Source organism: Terrapene carolina, unplaced genomic scaffold, assembly GCF_002925995.2.
Source record: "Terrapene carolina triunguis isolate 2854851 unplaced genomic scaffold, T_m_triunguis-2.0 Scaffold66, whole genome shotgun sequence".
Classification (NCBI taxonomy): domain Eukaryota; kingdom Metazoa; phylum Chordata; order Testudines; family Emydidae; genus Terrapene; species Terrapene triunguis.
Window position 1 is genome coordinate 72,604,620 of NW_020664417.1, and position 25,461 is coordinate 72,630,080.

At 38.7% G+C, this 25,461-nt stretch overlaps 1 protein-coding gene across 1 annotated transcript in view; it reads right to left on the minus strand.

The window, feature by feature from the left end:
- Positions 1-25,461, minus strand: part of SLIT2 (slit guidance ligand 2) — a 407,535-nt gene that overhangs the window by 46,069 nt on the left and 336,005 nt on the right. The window contains exons 21-28 of the mRNA XM_026648011.1: positions 24,829-24,897; positions 20,107-20,178; positions 19,818-19,889; positions 13,346-13,417; positions 10,486-10,649; positions 2,597-2,721; positions 2,358-2,455; positions 693-832 (exon numbers count right to left, since the gene is read on the minus strand). Of these exons, the coding sequence (XP_026503796.1) occupies positions 693-832; positions 2,358-2,455; positions 2,597-2,721; positions 10,486-10,649; positions 13,346-13,417; positions 19,818-19,889; positions 20,107-20,178; positions 24,829-24,897 (812 nt within the window). The remainder of the gene's footprint in view (positions 1-692; positions 833-2,357; positions 2,456-2,596; positions 2,722-10,485; positions 10,650-13,345; positions 13,418-19,817; positions 19,890-20,106; positions 20,179-24,828; positions 24,898-25,461) is intronic.

Below are 25,461 nucleotides of genomic sequence, written 5' to 3' on the forward strand. Positions count from 1 at the left end.
GAGTAACCACCCTTTATATGAGAAAGGAATGGTTTATACCTGGCCTCCAACTGACACTGACAGGTGAACAGCTACAAGAAAAGATTACTGGGGAGCACGTGTGTGTGTGTGCATGATGGGGCTGAGAACAGAGGGAGATGGATTACATTCCCTTGTCACCACTATGTTTTATTGTGGGGGGAGCTCTTGCCACAACCGCTGTTCTGTTCTGGCAAGGTGTGAGCTCTCTGCTCAGTTAATATTTTGTGGCGGTGAAGGAAGGAAACCATAAGGGTTGATCTTAGATCTGTACAGCTCCTACTTTTTTCTTCTTTCCTTGGCTGTCCTCCACTGGGCTTAGCTGGACCTTAGTGCTGGTGAAGACAATTTTATCTTTTAAATTAAAATAAAATTTGAATGATTTTTAACTTTCAAAATGTTATTTGTTAATACAAAAAAATCAGTGAATGAACATAAAAAGTGTGTTGATGCAGCGTGGTGTGTTGGTGGTGTGTGTTTTTTGTTTGTAATTATACATTTTACCAAATAAACCAAATAAAAGAGTCACAGAGTGAAATCCTGGCCCCATAGCAGTCAATGGCAAAACTTCCATTGACTTCAGTGGAGCCAGGATTCATCCACAAACTTTAAAGCATAAGACTATTCATTTACAATCAGTGTTAAATTGCCTGTGTTTTCTCTCATATTCCTACCAGTATATTCAGGTGGACAAAGGCAAGTGTAGTTGTTAATTCCATCTACACAGGTAGAATTATTTTCACAGTCATTGTCTTCGCAGTCATCAACATTCACTTCACAGTTTTCACCTTCAAATCCATCTGCACAAGTGCACCTGTAACACAGAAAATATACTTGCTTATAGTGAATCATCAGCAGGGGAGATCAGACAACTAAACACATAATTATAACATTAGTTATTAAGCACTATATCATATGTAAGAGTGTTCTTAAGTTTTTTTTAACTGTATAACACTGCCAGTATTTTTCAGAAAATAATTTTAATTAAATATAGACCTATCCCCTATTTCAAAACTAAATGTTTCCTTCCCCATTTATGTTCTTCTATTGAATGCATGCTACCTTTATATTATAGGACTGCTTATGAGTGCTGATCTCTAAAACTGATTTTTTAAAACATACAAAATATCGCCAAAGTATTATAATACATTATTACATATAAGGCCTTTATCTTGCAAAGATTATGCACATGCTTAACTTTACTCATGTAAATGTTTGCAGGAGTAGAGTCTAATATGCAATATATATGAATGTAATACATAATAAATAAATCATCATTATATTATATATCAAGACTGTAAACTCTTCAAGGCAGAGATTGTACCTTCTTTTATGCATGTTTTCACAGCATGTAGCATATTAAAAACAAATAATAAATAAAATAAAAACATAATATATATATATATATACACAAACACACATACACTTGACACATATTTTTGATATAATTCAATGTAGCTATTATTTTTATATTGCACCCATAACTGTGATTATGTTGTTAATTGGACTTTGAAAACACACACAATATTAAAAAAGAAGAAAGATAGGTCAAATTATGAGGTTTCAAACTGTGACTGTGTCCCTTTAGATTCTAATTAAAACATGACTGTGGCATGATATTAAAATGTATACAGTTAATTTTTAATTGGAAAGAGTCTAATCTTGGAACAGAATTTGGATATATAAATAAGGATAATTTCTTAATGAATTGCAGAATAAAGAGCATTTCTTTTTAAAGTGGCATTTCTAACAAGCTTGAGGAGTAGATTAGCATTCTAATGTGAAATTATTAGTCATTTAATAAAGAACTATATTTCATAATTCATGAAGTACATCTGGAGTAATTGTACTGTGTGATTAAATAACTCAAGATTTAAAATGCTCACAGCATGTTTATCTACTGGCATAGTGGTTTGGAATGAATCATTAATTTTCTGTTTCACTGGGATTTACAACTTATCATTTACATGCTGTCTGTTGAAGTAATACACACAACAACAGCTGAATTGTGAGACTTTTTCAGCAGGGATCTAGCTAGCTATTAATTAACATAATGGAGTCAATACTATGTTGTCTTACACTGATATGCCTTGACTAATCACATTTTTTTTAAACAGTTTTAAAGCACTTTAAGCTTTCTGAGGACAGAATTTTTTCCTAATACTTCAGAAGCCCTGAAAGACTACTGATGTGGTTTTGTATTTATCAACAAATATCTCCTCTCCTCATTACTCTCTAGGATCCAAAGATTAATAGCCAAAAGATTTTAGTTTTCCTTAACAAGTAGTTCAATCTCAGTAGACTTTTCTTTTGTTTTTATTGATGAAAAAACCCGCTACCAGAATCCATCTTTTTCTCCTTCTTTTAAATGGCAAGTTCCACCATGTTGGCAAGGGTTACTGATGCAGGCATGAATTGGAATATCGCAGTCCTGGCCCTGCAGACAGAACAACAAAATAAAAGATAAAATAAAACAAAAAAGACTGGTGGAAGCGAGCAAAAAGAGACTTCTTTTCATGAGTGGGGAGAACAATGAAGCTTATTTTCCTCAACTCTCTTCTCACCACCCAGTACATACCTTGAAACCATATGGGCAGGTACATCTGTAGAAGTCAACAGGATCATTGTTACAAGTGCCATCATTTTTACATGGATTTGATAAGCAGGGACTACACTTAGCAAGAATATTAACATCCACAGGCCCTTAAAGGAAATACACATTTGTTAGTCAGAAACTAACATCTCTCATCATTTCTTTATTTTTGACAATAAACTTGTGTTAATTTGCTTATTTTCTACTTATCCTGGTATTTCTGCATATTCCATATGCAGGGCTAGCCTTAACTTTTTTTTTTTAAATCAAGATTGAAAACATTTGGCCTTCATCCTTCCTTTTCCAACACTAAGGGGAAAAAACATCCACTGAACTATTTCATCCTCCTCTCTCCCCAACTCTAAAATTAAATAAATCATTTGCATCTACCATCCTCACACCCTACTCTGTTCCGACGGAAATGAACAACACAGTCTCAGCTCATTTGGCTCTTAAAACCAGAATGTCACAGTTTTCAGACTTGTCCCTAGTGGTGTTACAGAAAACAGTGTTTTGTGCTGTTTTCCATTTTGTTTTTTGTTTTAAAACATATGGACTGTGCACCTGGAGGATCTTCCGGCAAGCTCAGCAAGTGAAATTATCACCGGTTGCATAAGCATAGAGGTATCATGGGACCACAGCTCAGAGGTCGGTCATAGAATGATGTTACCACCCTACCCTCCATGAAGCCTCCAAGTGAACAGCCCTCTATTCTAGCCCTCCTCTACAGAAAGCCATGTCTATGTGCAGCTTGAGATTGTGGACACTCGTGCATGTGATGAACCTACAAGCAATGTGACTGCACTGTCACCGCATGCATACACCTACTGACTCAGATTGGAGCTGGTGTCCATGCTTCTGTTCACTTTCCCCGCAATACAGGTGAGCACTGTTTGTTAGTTTGTGTATTCAAGTCCACACTAACAAAAGTGAGCAACGAATACTTATGAAATCTGAGGTTTTGTAATGTCAATCAGCTAAGAAATTTGTTGTGTACTCCCCAGAATATTAAAATACTTCACAGTTGCCCTTTTTGAATTTTTGGAGCGTCTTCAAAAATGTACCTTTTCTTGTAACTTTTTTTGTGTAGAAAAAATTTCATCTAAACCAGGCAGAAATTATTTAAACATTTAACTGGGAGCCTGAAAATTTCAAAACACATTTTTCCCATGGTTCATTTTCTAGTTATGAGTTGGGTGGGCTGGATTTTTGTTACATGATTGAAGTCACAGGCTATTTTTTCATTATGTCCAATTAGCAGAGCCTAATCCATGGTTTGTCTTCGTAGGCCCGTGTGGGAGATGGGACCAAAAGAGAACAGAAGGGCAACTGGGTCTGTCATTTATTAAGAATGCCTGATAAGTGTAGCCAACCATTGGCCCACTCTCCTCACTATCCAAGTTAACAACAGTAGGTAAAGAAGAGTCTGTCTCAGAGTCTAAGTGAGGTGAGGAGGACTGCATGTGGATGGAGAGCCCTAGGGGGCCCTCCACGTTTTGATATTAATCTAAACTAAACACCAAAACTTTTGAGCTTCCTATGTTATTAAGTTTACATGTGGCTGTTCAATCCTAAGGCTGGTTTACTGCATTATTTTATGTGTTTTCCTATGGTGAGGTTGGATTACTGTGTGCTCTTGAACAGTAAATAGTTATTATGAAGCAGATGTTTATAATGAGGAGTATTGTTTAATAAGCAATTTTATAAATGGGCAAGCTAGTTCAGTGCTTGTATGCGTAGTTTTGCGATTGTAAAGTTGAGGCTTGCATTTGTCTTATTTCCTTTTTAGTCCCACACAAAGGGTAAAACAAATTTAAAGCTGAAAATAAGAATATTTTGTTATTCTGAAAGTCACAAATAAGCAGAGGAAAGTAGAAAATTGTAAAATACTCTACATCTCAATAGGGTAGGAAGCCAAAAACACCTTGTCTTTCCTCATCTCTATTATGCAGCTGAGGGACAGTTATATTCAGCTGCTTTGTTACAGGCAAAAAGTAATCTTTTCTTGCTTGGGTGGAACAGCCTGAAAAAGAAACATTTTTTTTTTAAATTCCCTGAAACATCGATGGTGCCTTGCAATAAAGAAGGCAAGTTGACATGTGACTGCTCCTTCCCAATATTATTTTACACAACTTTCATTTGCTAATCTTCAACCTGTCGTTATTTGCAATAAACATCCTGCATAAGTAACTTTCATTGAGTAATGCCATGGCTTCACATTGAAACTATTGGGAAGAGATGCTGGCTGGGGACCAGGCCAGGAGAGTTGTTTAAATCTGTCTGTTGCTGCTGGCCCTTCTGGCATGTGACATGGAAGCCTTCTTCCCTTGGTGTAATGCAGGATTGGCTAACCCAGATGCAGAGCTGAATACACATCTTTGTGGGTGCTAGGTCAACATTAAAGGAAAATTTGGTGGGCACAAAATCACCTAAAATGCAAAGAGACTTTTCATGTGGGGGGAAAAAAAAAAGATCTAATATTAACAATAGCTTTGCCAGCGAATCAAAGACACTTCAAAGATGACTTTGGGCATAAGGCTAGAGAATTTTATCATTTAAAATAGTTCACTGGAAGGCTGTTTGTACCAAATAGTAAATACATTACAAATCATACTCCATGTTTTTCTTGCCAACCTGTGTGATAATCAAACATTTTTTTGGGGGGGGGGAGTTAAATAGGGAGGTTTTTTTATAGTGAAGAAAACATCTATGGAAAGGAGCTGAAAAGCTATGCCATCATAAAGATATTGTAGAGTGTTCTAGCACAGAAGAAGCTGACAAAAGTTTACTTTGAAAACTGCTGGCGTTGGTGTGCTTCTATGCCAGAGCTTGTATGACAATGTAAAGAAATAAAAATAAAAATAAGCTACAGTAAGGAGAGGTGGTGTTTATTAGCAATGACACAAACTGTATATGGATCACTGACCATTCTTGTCTCATCACCTTATTTCCAACAAGAAGTGTAAAACTAATTAAAGTTCCTGTTAAAGAGACAAACAACAGAGCTATGCAAGTTGAAACAAATGCCATAAAATTATCTTAAAAGTCTTGCCTGAATGACTGTCAAAAGACTTGATTGTTAAATCAAGCAAATATGGAGAAAGTGGGATGTACTGAAAAAAAGCAATTGGTAACTTATGATCCTGTGCTGTAACACTTAATCTTTACTTCCTCATCTCTGCTGTATATCTTACATATCTGACACATTTTCCTTTCCTGCTTATGTAACAAAATCTTACTGTCAACAATTTTGGTTATCTTAAAATTTAAAAAATAGTATCTATAGTTTTGATTCTTCTCTGAAGTTCTTTGATCTAAAAATCTAAATGGAAATCCTGTGAGAAGAGGCTGTTTTGGGAGATTTCTGGTAATCTGTAGTGTTGGATCAGAAATATCAAAACAGCAGCTAAGGCCAGTAAGTATCACAGTGTGTGAAAAAGAAGAAATACCATTTTTTAATTATCTCAAGAAGTGTTTTGAGCTTTCGGTGAAATTTCTGTCAGCTGGTTTTATGTAAGCCAGTTTACCCTACCCTAATTAGACAGAATCCAACATTCTAATTTTCATTGTATAATGTGAATCCAGCTCAAAGGATAGAAACACTATGTGAGTAAAAAAAGTAAATAAAATCTCATTTACAGAAGGCTATTACAAATCAAATAAACGCCAGTTGTCACCTTTAAGGCCACATCTAGAGGTCCTGCTCCTATTCCTGCTGATTCAATGGGAGCAGAAACAAATGCCACACTTTTCTTTTATATCCTCCTGCTCTCCTCCTTTATGCTGTTCTCAGTTTCCTCTCTTTACTGCTCCTTTCATCTTGGGTACATTTTCAAAAGTGCTTAACTGTTTTAGGAGCCTAAGGACTTCTCTACACAGCAGGGCAATGCATTCTACGGGGGTCTGATTTCTAAAATACACTTTGTTGTGCATTAACTGGTCCATACAGACCATGCTGGTTTGAAAGAGTACTATGTCAAAGCACACTGGAGAAACTTTGGTGAACACCAGCAGGATTTACACAGACCAATTAATTCACAACATATTAGTGTGCTTTATAAATCACAGCCCCATAGAATGCATTACCCCACTGTGTGGACAAGCCCTAACTTACAATTTCAAAAGTGACTTAGACACGTAGAAGCCTACGTCCCAATGAGACAGTAGTTAAAGTTGTGCCTGATTTTGCATTATAAATACTTATTTCAAAATGAAAAAATTGATTCACCTTTTTTAAAGCTATAGGGTTACAAAAAAGAAGGGGAAGTTTCAGATACTTTTAATTCAACTCTTGCTCAAATAACATTGTTTTTAAAAATATTTTGTGCCCACATTAAATTTTAATGTAAACATGAGCTAACATTTTAGAGTATCTGTGTGTGTAGATATAAATGGAAATAAAACAAAGGTTGGTTAAGATAAATAATGTGAATGTCTTAGGCAAGACCTACAGAGAAAGAAAGGATATATTTTTCTACATTCTGTTGCTTAGCTGACATGTTTTAAATAGTTCTCAGATGTTTGTTCACTTTGTAAACCATATCTGCAGTGAAGGGGTAGCTCTAGGACCCAATTCTCATTTGCACTATGCCCTTTCACAACCTCTCTGCAAGTGTAAAGGGGGCTTCATGTAAAGAAGAATCAGGCCCATAGGCTACTGCTCAGTATTGTACATTATATAAAAGTCCCACAGGATGCGTATATACTTTACTCACCAAATAAATCTGTTCAATACTGAGGGGCTTTTGTATAATGTAGAATACCGAGCATGTAAGATACTTACAGTCTATTAAAGGAAAAATAATATGAACAAAACCAAAATTAGCTCACAAAGAAATATGTTGGAAGATAAATTCTTTTTAACCCTGACTTAACTTGTACCTAGGAGGTCCTTTTATCTCCAATATATGACCTAATCCTAAATGTCCACACTGAGTTACATTTCAACAAAAGTTGTTCCTAAAGTCACCAACTCTAGGCCAATGCAATCACACTGCAGTGGTAACCATCATTTCAATAAGGTAGTTAATTTTCAATCCTAATACAACAGGCTATTTAGGATACCAAGGTTATTTATATAGTGATATTGTACAACATATAACAAAGTATCACCCATAAACTCATCCAAGAAAAGAGGGGGGAAAACAAACAGTAAACATGCATGTTTTAGGAAAGAAGTCTGCTTGAGGTACATGTAGGGAAGGTCAGAAGGTCTAGTCTTAACCAGATAACCCATTCAAGGGCTATTTACAACCTTACCTGGTGTGAGAAAACCACAAGGCCCTGGAATCTCTAGAAGCAGGGCATGGATTGTGAAAAGCCAAAAGTAAAAGATTGAGAGTCTGTTAGAGGTATGTATAAAAATAAAAACTAGAAAAAAATCCTAGGGAAAAATAGCCTAAGGAAAAATGTAATCAGGAGAGGTCCTTATAACTTAAAAAATAATTCATTAGCTTCCAATGATTCATTTATGTGAACGTTTACCACTCAGAAGGGATTTTCACTGGAAGAGTTGTTTTCCATTGGATAGTAACTAGCTGTTACATAAACCAACCTCAACAATACATTTTGCTTTCAATAGCAATCCAAATACTGATAAGAAGGAATTACCTGCAATTCTTGTTCTCTGAATACATACATTATAACAGATTACCATTCTTGGGTCTGTGCACCTACATGTGACCAAAGCAGAAACCCTGAACTTCAAAGTTCCAAATTCTTGGTTCCAGCAGGGGCATCTTGTACAGAACACATGTTCCTCCCAATGTCCCTGCTGCCAGATGCATTCTATGCAGAAGGATAAATTACTTATATATGAATGGGAAAAAAACCCTGAATAATAAAGACAAAATGTGTTACAGGGCCTTCAACTCATTGCGGAGGGTGGTGATGACTGGTGATCTGTTATCATGTGCATCTTCACAGAATGGCAGCTGTGGGGAAGTAATTCTAAAGACACTCATCATAACAGATCCCCACTCTTGAGTGATAAAGAAGCTCCAGAAAATTTGCTATAAAATAAATACACCTGCAGGGGTGAAGAAAGGAAAAGCTGCAATAGGGAACAGAAGAAAGTACAAGCAAGATGAGCATACCTTGAACAGTAACACTAAAAGATGAATAGATCTAGATATATAGTGAGTGAGTGTGTGAGAGAAGATGCTTCATACATTTTAAAGTATTCTTATTTTAAACAGAGATCATTAAAAAACCTGACAAAATTAACTGTAAAAGGGGGGGGGGGAAGATTCCCCCCCCCCATACCCTACCCCTCTACACAAAGCCTGGAAAGAGTGTTTGTTGTACTAGTAGTACAGCACATCTCATATCCTGTCTAGTTATAAGCATGTCAGAAATAATGCTTCACAAATGTGTATAGAGAAATCCATGTGGATGGTTTGCAAATCTCCTAGTCAGAACTAGATGATTTGTTTGTGGCAGCAGATTTGTCTCATAAAGAACCGGCCTTGACATGACCATAGAGTAATAGTCATGTCAGGCTATAACAATAGTTATCTTAGGGACAGCAAAGCTTAATGAATTAGTGTAAAATTCAACACAAATAGGTTAGATTTCTAATAGCTTTAATTTACTAAAAGCCTAGTGATCTTCCGACAACACCCAACTTGTGGAAAAGAGCCTCACTGAGGTAAGCATGCTGGAAAATGGAAAAAGAAAAATGTCCTGATGATCAACTAAGGTAGAATTCTATAACTATTTTAGGAAAGAATGTAGGATGCATCTTTAGCACCACCATGTCTTTGAAGAATTTGCTAAGAGGTGAATCAGTCAATAGAGCTTGAAGCTCACTCAGTCGGTAAGCTTAAGTCACTGCCACAAGAAAATAGCCTTGCATGGAAAAACTGAGCTCACATTTATCAAGCATCTCAGGAGGAGTTATCAATTTAGGCAGGATCACTTTAATAATCCCATATTTATGGTTCTTTTCATTGGGTGCTCCGAAGTATTTAACTTTAAGAATCTAAAGACGAGGGAGAGCAGCAAAAGTGCTCTACACATTTAAAAGTTTTAAGAAAAGAAAAGAAAAGATGAATATGTAAAATAACAGAAGTCCTGTTTCACATAAGGGCCAAGAATTAGGATAGCCTAAGACCTTTGAGCCACAAACTTAGTCAGATTCATAAAAAAGACTGAACTGCTATATGGATAACAATAACATCCAGAGTGATAACAGTTAATGTGAACAAAAAGAGTATTGGTGAGGAGATAAAACATTAAAACAATCTCTAAACTATTAGGGAATAGGATGAGACCATCATGGAGGGCAATTACCCCACATTTCTCTGCTGTGGGGTTTCTTGCACCTCCCTTTGAAGCATCTGGTGCTGGCCACTGCTGGAGACAGGATACTGGATCTAATCCAGTATGGCAGTTCCTATGATGCAGCACAAACTGCAAGGCTCATAGACCTAATAATCATGGAAATGTTTACAAGCTTTGCTGGAAATATTGAGAATGAAGCACCAGAGGTTAGTGAAACTATATTCTTTGATTAATAAGATAAGAGTTATAACAGTGTCAGTTTGAGACAGGTAGCAATGCAATTTGGGATAATACTTCACTGTGAACCAGAGAAGCTTCTTCTACAACTTTTGTCAGAAAGGAACTGGAAATTGGGACACTTACAAGAATTTATGCTGCGTAGGTTGAGATGCTCTTTGCTGGAACTAATGGCTTTAGAACTTTGAGTATGAGGAATATCCACCTTGGTCCTGCCCATGACAAAGGACCCAACAGTGAAGATGGTATGATGAATATCTTTAGAAAGTATGGGATTATTCTATCATTTCACAATTCCACTATTCCACTGTAAAATTTCAAAATTTCACATCATAAAAAACATAAAACAGTACCTTGGCAAGTAAATTTTTTAGATGGAGTTGTGAGAAGTAGTTTATCTGCCATTTCTCCAGGACCAGCACAACGTGCAATACCAGGTTCTTTGTATTCTGACTTTACCCAGTCGGACAACCATTGCATGTTACAATCACAGTACAGAGGATTTGCTCCAATAGCACTGGGGGGAAAACATAACAGTTTTATGTGCTTGCTTTGTATAACAAAAACAAATCTATGATCAGCAAAAAACTCCTGGAAGCTAAATGCGCTACATGGATTACCTGGATCTTGGCTTTGAAACTAGTACTCAGCAACAAACTTTGCCAGAATGCTAGCCATTGTTCCCAGTTGCATTAATATGGATTTTGGAGAACTGATGCTAATGAGCTCAGTATCACCCTTTGTACTTAAATGGTCAATGTATTTGAGTTTAACAAAGAGCGTCTGAAGCTGCAGAAGAAATTTTTTAATGGGAAGTTAAGTTAGCCAGAGGATGAAGTAAAACCCTTGCAGTCCTGTGGTTCTTCAACTGGGGCTTAAGGCCACCCTGCAAAAAATGGGGGAAACCATTAAAAAATATACTTCCCTCTTCCAGTTCAAGGCTGCATGCCCTGCATAAATCATTTGCTTTTACCTTTCTCCCCACAAAACTGCAATTTATTATTTTCTCTTTGGAGCTCTGCCAATGAATATAGACCTATCATTACTGATCTCATCAGAGAGCTCCTCTACATGATTATGTAAGGAGATTCCCTGAGTCAGCTCAGTGCTTATGGCATCAGTAGCAGTCAGTAGAGACAGGCCTAAAAGACCTGCTCCTGGGAAGGGACAGAACTCTGCCACTAACAATCTGAAGTAATGCAACATTTTAGCAAGTACCATTGAATCATTATCCCCTCCGTGGGCCCTATAGAAAGCCCATTTATCTTTAATTCAGCTGGATGTAACTGTTAAAATTTTATTTTTTGTAATAAAGAAATTTGAGCACATTTTATTGTTTCAAATATTTTAAAAGATTTTCTGAATTACTCAATTTATAAAGTGTCTTCTTTAACAGTCAACGTTTTCCTAGCAGAGAGCACAAATGTTCTTACAACTCGCTTAGGCAGGAGCAAAGTGTTTTGTGGTTAATGGAGAGGATATATACAGTGTGTCACTTTACAACAGTAATGTACCCCCGGTTCCCACTGTGCTGCTATGAAATGAAGCTATGCCACTGGTTTAAAGAAAAAAATCTGTCATGTGTCCAGCATTTCAATAGGCAGTCCTGGAAATGCCTTCAGTATTCTACGGCCCTTGAGACTGTCCCACATCCTGATCTCACACCACTGGACCTTCTGAGAAAGTGAGATAATCCCAGGAAAAATGATCAGAGCTAGGCTCAAACACCATGAACAGAATGAAGACTGCAGAAATGCTCCTCATTCTGCCTGACCAAGCAGGAAGCACTTCTGTGATTTACTCTGATGAACCCACTCACTCAATCAGGCTGAATGGGGAGCAATAAAAAACAAACAGATCCAGTTCTATAGATACTTTTAAGCTCCTTACTCCCATGTTACATATATGAGAGGTATCCCCCCTCCCTACTATTGTTCCAGAGAAAAATTGGAAATGGTTCTCCACCCATGAGAGAGAGAAAGTGCTCTCTGCCTTCTCAAGAGAAGGGTGATGCTTTCAGCTTCAGATTGAGGGAGAGAAATATCCCCTGTTAGGAAGAGAACAAGAGGAAGAACCAGGGCCGGCGCAACCCATTAGGCGACCTAGGTGGTCGCCTAGGGCGCTACAATTTGGGGGGCGGCGACCACAGCTGTATTTCGGCGGCGGGACCTTCCGCCGCCTCTGTGGGGGGCGGCATTTCGGGGCGGGACCTTCCGCCACCTAGGACGGCAGAAAAGCTGGCAGCACTCCTGGGAAGAACCTGATAGAACTTTCTCCTACCTAGAACCCATGGGGGAAATAGCTGAAGTGCATAAAGCAGTCACTTCTCTAAAAAAGCAGAAGTATGCTCTGTCTGCTGACACTGTCACACAATGCTATGTCACCACGAGATGGCACAAAAATGCCACCAGGTAGAGCTGAGATGTGGGGAATTCCTCTACTCAAAAATCAAAATATAGGGAAGTCTAACATGATTGCCAATACAACAGGCAAACAACTTTTTTGTGGGGGCGGGGGTAAGGAGAGGGTCAAACTTAATTGATCATCCATGTTTTTAAAATGCTTCCAAAGAGCACGAGCAAAGATACGTATGGCTGCCATCTTGGAATCAGGGAAGGGGAAGACAAAAACTCAGAGGATTAAAGTACAAGATAAAGAAGCCACTTTGTCATTTTACTTTGCATGTACACAAGAAATTCCTTTCACTCTTCTTTCATAACCTCCATCTCCTACTCCTTTCCAGTTCCTCGTGTCGGTTTCATCTGTCTTCATGCCCATGTGTCATCCTGATAGCAGCATTTGAATGAATTATAAATAAGGATGACACCAAAATTAATCAGTACCCTTTCAAATTTCTGTGACATTCCCAGATGCTGAATATGTCTGAGCACAAAGCTAGACCATTAGTTGCTTACAGCAAAACAAAACCAGATGACTCCATATATAAAGACACTTAAAAACTGCATCTGTTCAACAATGTCAAACTCAGGTACACTTGTATGCAGTAATATATCCTCTCCTCCCTTGCAAGGCTCAGATTCAGTATCTTCCTCTAAACTCCAATGGTTCCAATTCACCTTTGCTCTTTGTAGCTCACAGAAAACTGAGCAAAATAGCACAACGTTACCCTAGAAAAAAGTCTTTCCATTAAATGCTGATCCAGGCAAGAGGTCAACATACATGTAAGTAAAAAATATATGACTGAATACTCACAGATGTGATAATGCTGAAAGATCATTAAAAGCTCCTTCAGGAACAACAGAAATATCATTGCCATGTAAAGACCTAAGGAAAAGAAAATAACCAAAATAGGTATTTTTTCTGTGGAAGCACAAGTGAACTTGCCTTGTGTTATTTTTCAGCAACTATAGATGCATGGACCTCAGCAGTTTAAATTTGCAGGCTTGTGATTTTACAAACTTGATTCAGTTTCACATTCAATTTCAGTTCCTGTGCATTCGCAGCCTTCCCAAGACCACCTGCCTGCCTCTCATGTTTTTGTTCTGAATTCGGACTAAAAATGTAAACGGTTTTATTGTTTAATTAGAATTTCACTGATTGTGTTTGTGCTTTTTATTTGCTTTTTGCATGCATTCACTGAACACACATGCAACAAAGGTTCATGAAAACCAATTGTGAGTCTGTAACTGATATTAATATAATCATAAAATGAAATTCTTTATTGATGAAAAACACAGGGCTGGTTCAGTCATACCTGTGCAGACCTACCCAAGAGGGTTTCCCCTCCCTATCTATATAAGCTTTCATTCCACATATATCTACACATACCCAGGCTTATGATTAAAATTGTATGAGGTGTTTTTATAAAATATGAAACAAAAAACAAAATCCAGCAGCTAACTAAAGCCCTGTATGCTCACTACAAAAGTAACTCTAGGTTTGAAACATCTGGTTCAACCATGTTATAACATGGTTTTTAACTTGCCTGTCTGGACATAAAAAACAACCAACCAACATATAACTAGGGCTTTTTAAAAAGGGTAACTTGTGCAGGAAAATTTAAATTTTTTCAACAAATTGTAAACTGAAAAAAAAATCCCTCTGCTCATCCTTTCCCCAGTGGAATAACTGGAAATTTTTCAGTAAACTGAAAATGGAAATTTTGATTTTCAGCTTGTTGAAAAACCAACAAATTTCAAAAGAAATTAATATTTTCCTGAAAAAAAAAATTTAGAAAGAAGTCGTTTCCATAAAAAAATGTCGTCAGAAAATTCTTTCTAAGGTACCTAATGTGGCCCACGGGATGATAGCATCTATTCTCACAACAACCCTGTAAGGGAGGGACGTACTATTATCTCCACTTTCCAGATGGGGAACTGAGACACACCAAAGCTAAACAACTTGCCAAAGATCACAGGAAGTCTGTGATGCTGCTGGGAATTGAACCTGGGTCTCCGGCTAGCACCACAAGACCTAGACTATGCTTCCTCTCTGTCCCGCTCTAATTATAACTGTAGTAGGGAATTGTCATTCAGCCCTGGTAGTTGTGTAGGCTGAAGCATGGTTCTTTAATATGGCAATAGAGTACACTGGCCTTGAGTACTGAAATGCAGGGTAAGGTCAGGAAGGAAGGGTATACCCAGGCAGCACTGCAGCACCAGTCAGCTAAGCACCCCTTCTTGACAGAGAGGCTCCCATTAATAAGTCTAAGTGCCTGAATTGGCTTCCTGGGATTGTGGCCTCGACAAATAGAGTACCACTTACCACTTTGCTTGCTGCATTGCAAAAATCAATTTCCTACCCTCCCTTCCCCATCTTTGCATTTATTGGTGGTGGATAGTAACAGAGCCGCAGTTCATATGTTAAGTTTTGGGTTTCACAAATACTGTGGTGGCAGCTGTTTATGTGAGTCAGCTAGGCTGAAGCATTTACGTAATGCAATGATTTAAAACTAATGAGATGGATACCTATAGACCTGGACAATTGTGCAGGGTTCTGGCATGGGTTCTTATGGAATTATGTGGTTGCTTTGTATGATACTTTTTTCTGAATCAGCCTGGAGTTTCTTATTCTTTTTCAATATTATTGGCTTGACAGGATCACAATTTTGGGGGGTAGGTCCTGACAGCAGAGAATCAGACTCCGTTCAGTCGGGTAGTTATTGGAGGTCCAAGGGGTGGACCTCCAATATCTGGCTCTTTTGACCTAACAGAGGTCAAAAGGAAGGAGCTGAGTCCAGATTTGGAAACCGCTGGTAAAGACACACCTCTGAAGCTATTATCTTGTTCTCCAGAATCTCAGCTTTCATTAACAAACAAAAACAAACAAAGAAATCCCCAGTAAAACTCTAGCTGTTGTGGTTGTGAAAAAATCCTCAAATGTGAATAATGTGATACAGAGATGAGAACAATAGCTCAGAGGTGTGAACTGCCCCATTCAGATCAGGTAGTGATAACTCAGAACCTAGTGATATTAATGATAACATTTAAATTACTTCATTCCTCATGTAAGAAAGAAGAGGGAGGACCACAGAACAGCACAATTTACTGTGAATGGCCTCTCATTTTGGTGCCAAAAGTGGGTTGCATTTGGCCACTTTCCCCCCTCCAGTTAAGAAGGAGCCAAACTTCAGGAACTTAGCAGATCCCTTAAGAATACTGAACTTCCACATAGGGGAAGCCAAACTCAAGGAGCCTAGTGGCGCTCAGAGAGCTTCTCAAATAATTTGAACATGTATTCAATTTTCTGTGAGCAATGTCTCATTTTGGTGACCGACATGGGTAGGTCTCATTTTGTCTGCAGCACTTGGAAGATTTTCATCTCCTTCTCCTCGACACTCCCAATCTAATGCCTGGGTTGAGCTGCCTTTGTTGTGAATTAGTCACCATCTTTCCTAGGAAGCATGTGTTGGCACTTGCAGGTAAGCCTAAAGCACTCTTACATGGCATGATGTCTTTCTACATAGCAGGCTGCTTTCGGTTGTGGTAGACTACCGAATAATACAATACAGGCTCTGTTAGGGCCTTGGATAGAGTGACTAAGTGACTGAATGAATCTGGAATTAGAGTATGCTCCAGGTTTGTACATCAAAAGGGGTACAACTGGTGATAGCTTGGGTGGCTAACGCCTACCTCCTTTCACCACTGCCAGCACACGTTGCCTTAACATTTTATCCTGTTTATAGATTTAATGAAGTAGCTAGTATGTGACTAAACATACAGTTATATCTCTCCATCCTCATTGTCCCTTGCCATTCACAGTATGTCATTTTCTGTTCACACAGGCAAGACAAAAGATGTTTAGTCTGGCTGGGTTGGTGCAGTGATGGCCAGAGGGTGGGTGTGCAGAGATACTTTTTCAGGAAGAAAGGAAGATAGGGACAAGATAGTTAAACAGGGGAGAGAGAAACACATGGACTGGTTTGGAGTAGGGCTGTCAAGCGATTAAAAAAATTAATCGTGATTAATTGTGCAATTAATTGTGCTGTTAAACAATAATAGAATAACCTTTAAATATTTTTGGATGTTTTCTACATTTTCAAATATATTGATTTCAATTACAACACAGAATACAAAGTGCACAGTGTTCTTTATCATGAAAGCTGAACTTACAAATGTAGAAATAGGTACAAAAAAACCCGCATTCAAAAATAAAACAATGTAAAACTTTAGAGCCTACAAGTCCACTCAGTCTTGCTTCTTGTTTAGCCAATCGCTCAGACAAACAAGTTTGTTTACATTTGCAGGAGATAATGCTGCCTGCTTCTTGTTTACAATGTCACCTGAAAGTGAGAGCAGGCATTCACATGGCACTGTTGTAGCCAGTATTGCAAGATATTTACGTGCCAGATACACTAAGGATTCATATGTCACTTCATGCTTCAACTACCATTCCAGAGGACATGAGTCCATGCTGATGACGTTCTGCTTGATAATGATCCAAAGCAGTGCGGACAGACACACGTTCATTTTCATAATCTGAGATTGATTTTCTTTTTTGGTGGTTCGGGTTCTGTACTTTCCTCATTGGAGTGTTGATGTTTTACGATTTCTGAAAGCATGCTCCACACCTCATCCCTCTCAGATTTTGGAAGGCACTTTAGATTCTTAAACCAGTGCTGTAGCTATTTTTAGAAATCTCATATTGGTACCTTCTTTGCATTTTGTCAAATCTGCAGTGAAAGTGTTTTTAAAATGAACATGTGCTGGGTCATCATCCGAGACTGCCATAACACGAAATATATAGCAGAATGAGGGTAAAACAGAGCAGGAGACATACAATTCTCCCCCAAAGAGTTCAGTCACAAAATTAATTAATGCATTATTTTTTTAACGAGCATCATCAGCATGGAAACATGTCCTCTGGAATGGTGGCTGAAGCATGAAGCGGTATACGAATGTTTAGCATATCTGGCACGTAAATATCTTGCAACGCTGGCTACAAAAGTGCCATCTGAACGCCTGTTCTTACTTTCAGGTGACATTGTAAATAAGAAGTGGGCTGCATAATCTCCTGTAAATGTAAACAAACTGGTTGGTCTTAGCGATTGGCTGAACAAGAAGTAGGTCTGAGTGGACTTGTGGGCCCTACAGTTTTACATTGTTTTGTTTTTGAGTGCAGTTATGTAAAAAAAAAAATCTACATTTGTAAGTTGCACTTTCATGATAAAGAGACTGCACTAGAGTACATGTATTAGGAGAATTGAAAAATACTATTTCTTTTGTTTATCATTTCTACAGTGCAAATATTTGTAATAAAAATAATAAAATAAAGTGAGCACTGTACACTTTGTATTCTGTGTTTTAATTAAAATCAACATATTTGAAAATGTAGAAAAACATCCAAAATATTTAATAAATTTCAATTGTTATTCTATTGTTTAACAGTGCAATTAAAACTGCAATTAATTGTGATTAGTTTTTTTAATCACGATTCATTTTTTGAGTTAATTGCGATTAATCGACAACCCTCGTTTGGAGCATAAGCTAGAGAGGAAGGTGGAAGGCGGAATCTGCTGGGAGAAGAGCAGCAACAAATAGGGACAGGGATACATTAGTGTAAGGAGGGGATGAAATGGGAGGGAAAGGGACACTGAGTCACAGGGAATGTAAATAGGGCCAGGATAACTGCAAGGTACGAGTGGAAACCTTACCTTGGGCGGGGAAGGATAGCTCAGTGGTTTGAGCATTAGCCTACTAAACCCAGGGTTATGAGCTCAATCCTTGAGGGGGCCACTTAGGGATCTGGGGCAAAAATCAGTACTTGGTCCTGCTAGTGAAGGCAGGGGGCTGGACTCAATGACATTTCGGGGTCCCTTCCAGTTCTATGAGATAGGTATATCCATATATTTTATATTTATTTATTTTTATTTAAACAACAAATAGCAGGCAGCATGAAGGAGCCGGGGGGGGAGGGGGGCATCAGCAACTGGGAAGGAGGCCATAATGGAAGGGGAGGAAGGGTCCTGGAGGAAATCTCCAGTGAGGCAGTAGGAGCATCCAAGAGTAAAATCCTAGAGGCGCCCCAGGTAAGGGCAGCAGAAGCAAGGAAAATGAACTTGTGGCATGAAATATTCTGTATCCCAATGCCATTCCCTCATATCTGATAGAGACAGGCAGCTCCAAAAACTAGCAGTGCCTGGCGACATTCATGTCTAGAAGTTAAAGTCGTCCCAGAACTCTAACTACACATCCAAAGGCCCTGGGCATGTCCCACTAGAAGTCAGGATGTGAACTGGGTATAGAATACCAGTGATGGCTCTGTGCCTCCATAAGTGAGAGGAATTCATTAGCAGATGGTTAAACTGGATTTTTGGCTGCTTTGCACCGCTGACATGGTCAAAAAGATCAGCATCCAGAATCTGGCCATTGTACTGAGAGTCAACAAATAGGCTCAGCTTAGCTTTCTCCCATGAGGAATGAGCATGTGCAGGACTCTCTGGCCCGCTATGGTGGACACTACCAATATGGGCCCCATCCACAAGTTTTGCTGCCTTCAGAACCAGCCCCAAATAAAATTAGTTCATAATAAGATTTATGCCCCCTTGTCAGAGATCAAAATTTAGTAATTCAGGTGACCAATCATATAGCTCAGATACTGAACAGCAAATACTTGAAGGAATACAGGCAGCTACCCACAGACTGAGATTTGTGTGCACCAAACATTTAAATAACTTCAAGTAACACACAAATAAGATTACAATAGCAGTCTGTTTGTTAAAAGAAACTGGGCTAAATCACAGAATATTTTATTCATCATCAATTGTCCATCAAGTTCTGAGTTGGAAAAGCACCCAAAGTTAAGTGAAAGAAAGTAAGAAATTTATTAAGGAAATGCTAAAACACATTTAAAATCTAATGGAAAAGAAAAGATACTTAGAATAATAACACCATATAGTTTGAGAGACACCATTCCTATGTCACATACAAATAACATTTTTAGACATCCACAAGTGAATCTTACAAGCTAGAACATGACATAAGAGACAAAGAAACAAGAAGTAGAACAGAAAAGGTTACAATGTACACTCTTTGTATGACCTATGACAGCACTTATTTACACTTAATTATATAATAAAAAATGCAGCAAATTAATATTTTGTGATTCTTTGTTCTTTATTTTTTCCTCAAGTACTTATTGGGGTTGAAGATTTATTAATTCCTTATGGGTTTCCAAGTTTGTTGTTACATAAAATAAGTTTTTTCAAAATAAAATAACTACTTACAGTAACCTAAGTGATTTCAACCCATCAAATGTCCGTGCAGGGATACACCTCAGACGGTTGTAACTAAGAATTCTGAAAGCATATAAAATAACAAACAAGTAAACAAACAAACAAATACATACAATGCAGAGCATGATCAAATGTACTTTTTGCATTCATAGCCAGTTAGGAAACAGTTATCTTACAGCCTCCAAATCAAGCAAGTTTTAAGATTAACGGGTTGCCTTTTCTTTTCAAGACAATAAACACTAATGTTTTCAAACATTCATTGTTATACATTTAAACTTACAAGGTGAGCAGCTGAGTCATGTTGCTGAAGCTCTGGTTAGAAAGAGTGCTGATTCTGTTGTTACTTAAATCTCTATAAAAAATAAATTCAGAAATTCAGTCCTTAAAATGACTGCACAAATTCTGAAACACCATACTCTAGAACTGAAATAGCACATTATTTTTATTAGTAGAGGTAGTATTGTTATTAATATTGATATTTTAATTAACGCCTTTTATTGTCACATGCCACGTACAAGCCAAGCAAGACCTTACACTGATAAATGAAAAGTATTCTCATTTCAAGGGATAAAAGGCCAAGCAATTCCGTGTCTTGCATTCTTATACAATGCCAGTGTCCATCATGCTCCTTTACTAAGACTATAATCTTACAGTGGTAAAATGAAACTAGCAGGTGAACTGGGAATGTAGGTAGATAATTTTAAGTGGGAATCTTTCTAGCTACCTCCCTAATGGAATATGAATAAGTATTACCTGACACCCTTAATCTGGAGGTCTCAAAGCATAGATACAACTATTTTAAACAAGTCCCCCCCCCAAAAAAAACTTGTGCCTGGGTTCCAATGCTCCTATAACATGTGAAATCTTGGGTCTACATGGGTGAAAGTTTTGAAGTCCTTGTCGCCACTCCATATTCTAATGAATGAAGTCTTTTTTTTTTTTTTTTTTTAATTTAAATTTAAGAAGGCTGGTGTTTGGAGAAAGAAGCTTTGAAGAGCACTGTGCTTGGTGGGGAAAGTTTGGAAATGAATCATGCTGAGAGAAGCTGTAGTTGTTTCTACTTTCTCCTACTGTTGTTCTACCATCTCTTAGCTTTGTTTATCTTGGTTATTTCATTATTGTTCTTTACAGTATTCTTTGGCATTAGCTTCTGAGGGGTCTTAATATTTTAGTTGTGATTGTCTAGCACTATTATTGAATAAGCAATGGCAGAAATGGTGTGCAACAGGCTTCTTCATCAGAATTTGCCATTAGAGAACCTAAGAAGACAAACCTATAATGTACCCATCAACGTGTCAGCCAAGTGCAATGGAGCATAATCTATTTGTACCAGAAAGAGAAAAGAAGAGGAGGAGGATGGCCCAGAGGTAGGGTATTGGCCTGGGACACAGAAGACCCAGATTCAATTCCCTACTGTGTGACCTTGGGTATGTTACTAAGGGTTTGTCTACACGGTGGGGTAATGCATTTATGGAGGTGTGATTTCTAAGGCACACTAACATGTTGCGCATTAATTGGTCTGTGTTGACCCTGCTGCTGCACGTTAGAGATTAACATTGTAGTGTTCCAAACAGCACTATGTTAAAGCGTGCCAGCAGGATCTACCTTGTCAACTGTGTAGACAAGCCTCTTGTGCCTCTATTTCCCCATATGTCAAATGGGGATAAATAATACTTCCCTACTTCACAGCAGTGTTGTGAGGATAAATACAATAAAGATTGTGAGCAACTCAAATAATTCAGTAATGGGTCCCATATACTGATGGGCAGGATCCCCTGGGAGAACAACATGAGGGGCAAAGGAGTCCAGGAGAGCTGGCTGTATTTTAAAGAATCCTTATTGAGGTTGCAGGAACAAACCATCACAATGTATAGAAAGAATAGTAAATATGGCAGGCGACCAGCTTAGCTTAACAGGGAAATCCTTGCTGATCTTAAACACAAAAAAGAAGCTTACAAGAAGTGGAAGGTTGGACAAATGACCAGGGAGGAGTATAAAAATATTGCTCAGGCATGCAGGAGTGAAATCAGGAAGGCCAAATCACACTTTGAGTTGCAGCTAGCAAGAGATGTTAAGAGTAACAGGAAGGGTTTCTTCAGGTATGTTAGCAACAAGAAGAAAGTCAAGGAAAGTGTGGACCCCTTATTGAATGAGGGAGGCTACCTAGTGACAGAGGATATGGAAAAAGCTAATGTACTCAATGCTTTTTTTTTGCCTCTGTCCTCATGAACAAGGTCAGCTCCTAGACTGCTGCACTGGGCAGCACAGTATGGGGAGGAGGTGACCAGCCCTCTGTGGACAAAGAAGTGGTTCGGGACTATTTAGAAAAGCTGGATGAGCACAAATCCATGGGGCCGGATGCGCTGCATCCGAGGGTGCTAAAGGAGTTGGCAGATGTGATTGCAGAGCCATTGGCCATTATCTTTGAAAATTCATGGCGATCGGGGGAGGTCCTGGATGACTGGAAAAAGGCTAATGTAGTGCCCATCTTTAAAAAAGGGAAGGAGGAGGATCTCGGGAACTACAGGCCAGTCAGCCTCACCTCAGTCCCTGGAAAAATCATGGAGCAGGTCCTCAAGGAATCAATTCGGAAGCACTTCGAGGAGAGGAAAGTGATCAGGAACAGTCAGCATGGATTCACTAAGGGCAAGGCATGCCTGACTAACCTAATTACCTTCTATGAGGAGATAACTGGGTCTGTGGATGAGGGGAAAGCAGTGGATGTGTTATTCCTTGACTTTAGCAAAGCTTTTGATACGGTCTCCCACAGTATTCTTGCCAGCAAGTTAAAGAAGTATGGGCTGAATGAATGGACTATAAGGTGGATAGAAAGCTGGCTAGATCGTCGGGCTCAATGGGTAGTGATCAATGGCTCCATGTCTAGTTGGCAGCCGGTATCAAGCAGAGTGCCTCAAGGGTCGGTCCTGGGACCGGTTTTGTTTAATATCTTCATTAATGATCTGGAGGATGGCGTGGACTGCACTCTCAGCAAGTTTGCAGATGACACTAAATTGGGAGGAGTGGTAGATACGCTGGAGGTTAGGGATAGGATACAGAGGGACCTAGACAAATTGGAGGATTGGGCCAAAAGAAACCTGATGAGGTTCAACAAGGACAAGTGCAGAGTCCTGCACTTAGGACGGAAGAATCCCATGCACTGCTACAGACTAGGGACCGAATGGCTAGGCAGCAGTTCTGCAGAAAAGGACCTAGGGGTTACAGTGGACGAGAAGCTGTATATGAGTCAACAGTGTGCCCTTGTTGCCAAGAAGGCTAACGGCATTTTGGGCTGTATAAGTAGGGGCATTGCCAGCAGGTCAAGGGACGTGATCGTTCCCCTCTATTTGACATTGGTAAGGCGTCATCTGTGTCCAGTTTTGGTCTCCACACTACAAGAAGGATGTGGAAAAATTGAAAAGAGTCCAGCAGAGGGCAACAAAAATGATTAGGGGGCTGGAGCACATGACTTATGAGGAGAGGCTGAGGGAACTGGGATTGTTTAGTCTGCAGAAGAGAAGAACGAGGGCGGATTTGATAACTGCTTTCAACTACCTGAAAGGGGGTTCCAAAGAGGATGTATCTAGACTGTTCTCAGTGGTACCAGATGACAGAACAAGGAGTAATGGTCTCAAGTTGCAGCGGGGGAGGTTTAAGTTGGATATTAGGAAAAACTTTTTCACTAGGAGGTTGGTGAAGCACTGGAATGGGTTACCTAGGAAGGTAGTGGAATCTCCTTCCTTAGAGGTTTTTAAGGTCAGGCTTGACAAAGCCCTGGCTGGGATGATTTAGTTGGGAATTGGTCCTGCTTTGAGCAGGGGGTTGGACTAGATGACCTCCTGAGGTTCCTTCCAACCCTGATATTCTATGATATATGTTCATTACTCCATTTGTGTATTGTTTAATGCTGTACAGGAACTCTGTAACTCAGGAAGAAATGGAAACTTAAGCTGTAAGTCATGATGCTACTGGAATGATGATTGACCTGGCAAACAGCGGCTAGGGACACCATTCCCGCACAGTATACAGTACAGGATTGATCATTACTACTCCAAACAATCAAACCTTCAGACACCCTCTTTGTGGGCCAATATGATGGAGGAGTGCTTATCACTACAGCAAACAGTAACCAACATGCATGCTCTTTACAGGCCTGTATACTGCAAGGTAGGTCTCATACACCTCTTGTTGCACAAATCCACAAACACTCCATACAGGCCTCGATTGCATACATTTGAGAATAGTGCAATTGCTGATGCTATTTGGAAATTTTGTGAAAATGAGATGCATCTATTTTCTAAATTTGAAGAATGGGCCATTTAGTCTAGAATAAGGCATACAAAAGGAGCAAGAAAACTGGCCGCCATTTTGTTGCCCTAATTTTTAATTTGTGGTTGCTCCTATGCCACAAGGTACTTCAAAACATTACGAGGTTTATCCCCAGCTGATCCACTGAATTCAGTGGAACTTATGACAATTTGCAAAGGCATCAACTGAGGCATAAAGAGCTTTTTGTTCAAGAGGTTTGATCAAAATCGCACAGTGAGTCAGCAGCAGAGCTAGGAATAAAAATGAAGCGTCCTGACTAAATTCTCTTCTCCAACCACTAGACCATCAATTGTGGCAGGCTACCCAATTATAGAGATGTAGCATTATGTGTTTCAAACAAACTACAAAATCTTTTCTCTGTAATTGAAATAATTTCATGCCTTTATTGAGGCTAATAATGTATGTCTATGTGACAATGTACTGAAGCTGTCATACTCTAATGCATATTTGTGAGAGTTTCACAATCTTTTCAGGTTTACTATAATTCTTGCCTATTTACCTTGCAATAAAATGTGTTGTGATCACTGGACTAAAAATATCCCATTTATAAAATGTGCCTCGGGGCTATATTTGTTAAAAGGTTGGTTACATTTTATGTTTTGCTTGTAACTTTCATTAAATGGAAGAGCAGCTTTTTGATCAATCCCACACAAAAAGATGCTCTAAAGTTACTTACATAAGTGTTAAATGTTTGTAGTTAGAAAGTTCCTTGGGAACAAGGGTAAACTGGTTTCCATCCAAATAACTACAACAGAAAAATAAAATAATGAAGTATTATTCATCTAATTAAAAGATCAATACCTTCCAGCAAGACAATAGTTAGGAGTAAAGTAATAAATAAGGTTGAGACAGGTGCTTTAAAAGTACATGTGAATACACAAAGTTTCAGCTTACTACCGCAGTTGCTTATAGTTTTACCTTCTTCAACATCAGGATGACATGATGGCTGGGGAATAGATGGGATCAACTGCCTAAGAGCCAGATGTATCTTGTGAAGTAAAGAGCACATCAGGCTTATACAAGTCATTTTAATGTGGTTCACTGGATTTTATGCTACCGTAAATAGAAACAGAACTTGACAGCTACAAGCGACATTATTATCCCAATCTGGTCCTTCATAGTGGGTATAGCTACACATCAATAATACAAATCTAATGTTGGACAAAAATGGTGAATGAGTTTGCTGAGGTAGCTGCTTCTGGCCCCAGCTCTAATAGTAAACCTATTATGTCATACCTGCAATCATATGAATACCATGACCGGCTGGAGTACCAGACTTGTTAGGTACATAAGTGATGGATCCCAAATC